General features: G+C 61.9%; 1 protein-coding gene across 1 annotated transcript; it reads left to right on the forward strand.

The window, feature by feature from the left end:
- ETH_00035445 (uncharacterized protein) lies at positions 1–241 on the forward strand (the record flags this gene model as incomplete). Its single annotated transcript, XM_013374914.1, has 2 exons — positions 1–43; positions 144–241. The coding sequence occupies 2 exons, from the start codon at positions 1–3 to the stop codon at positions 239–241; spliced, it is 141 nt and encodes a 46-aa protein (XP_013230368.1).
- Positions 242–688: the final 447 nt, after the last annotated feature.

The raw sequence follows: 688 nt of genomic DNA on the forward strand, positions 1-688 counted from the left end.
ATGAAGAGGCCGATGCGGACAGCGGCGACGATGCCTGCTGCAGGTCCGCAGCTTTGTCCCCGAGCCCCCCTAGGGTTTAGGGTTTAGGGTTCAGGGTTTAGGGTTTAGGCCTTAGGGTTTAGGGTTTAGGGTTTAGGGTTTAGGGTTTGTGTGTGGGCAGCGGCAGCAGCAGATCTCGCGCTGCAGGGCTCCTGCGGAGCTGGTTTTCGGGCCTGGCGGGTCCCCGCGAGCTGGGGTTTAGGGTTTAGGGTTTAGGGTTTGCGGTTTGCTGCAGCTACTGCGGCGTGGGGGGCCCCGAAGTGCTGCTGCGCTGCTGCTGCTGCTGCCGCTTCTTCTGCAACTCCGCTGTGGGGGCCCCCAGGGCCTCGGGGGCCCCCAGCCACATTTTGAGTCACATAATAAGAAGCCGCCACCGGGAGGTGCAGTTCCACCCCAAGAGCTGCCTGGGTGTGCAAACCCTAAACCCTAAACCCTAGTTCTAAGCCCTAGTTCGAAACCCTAAACCCTAAACCCTAGGCCCTGCCGGGAGGGGCGGGAGCGGTGCGCGGTGGGGGCTTCAAACGGCGCCGATGCGGCTTTTTTGAGGCTGGAAACCCTAAACCCTAATTCTAAACCCTAAACCCTAAACCCTAAACCCTACGCCCTAGCGCGTAGAGGCAGGGGGGGGGCGGGAGGGGGGGGGGTTGGG

The sequence above is a fragment of the Eimeria tenella genome, genomic scaffold, assembly GCF_000499545.2.
Source record: "Eimeria tenella Houghton genomic scaffold, Eth_scaff2384, whole genome shotgun sequence".
In the NCBI taxonomy this organism is placed as follows: Eukaryota; Apicomplexa; class Conoidasida; order Eucoccidiorida; family Eimeriidae; genus Eimeria; species Eimeria tenella.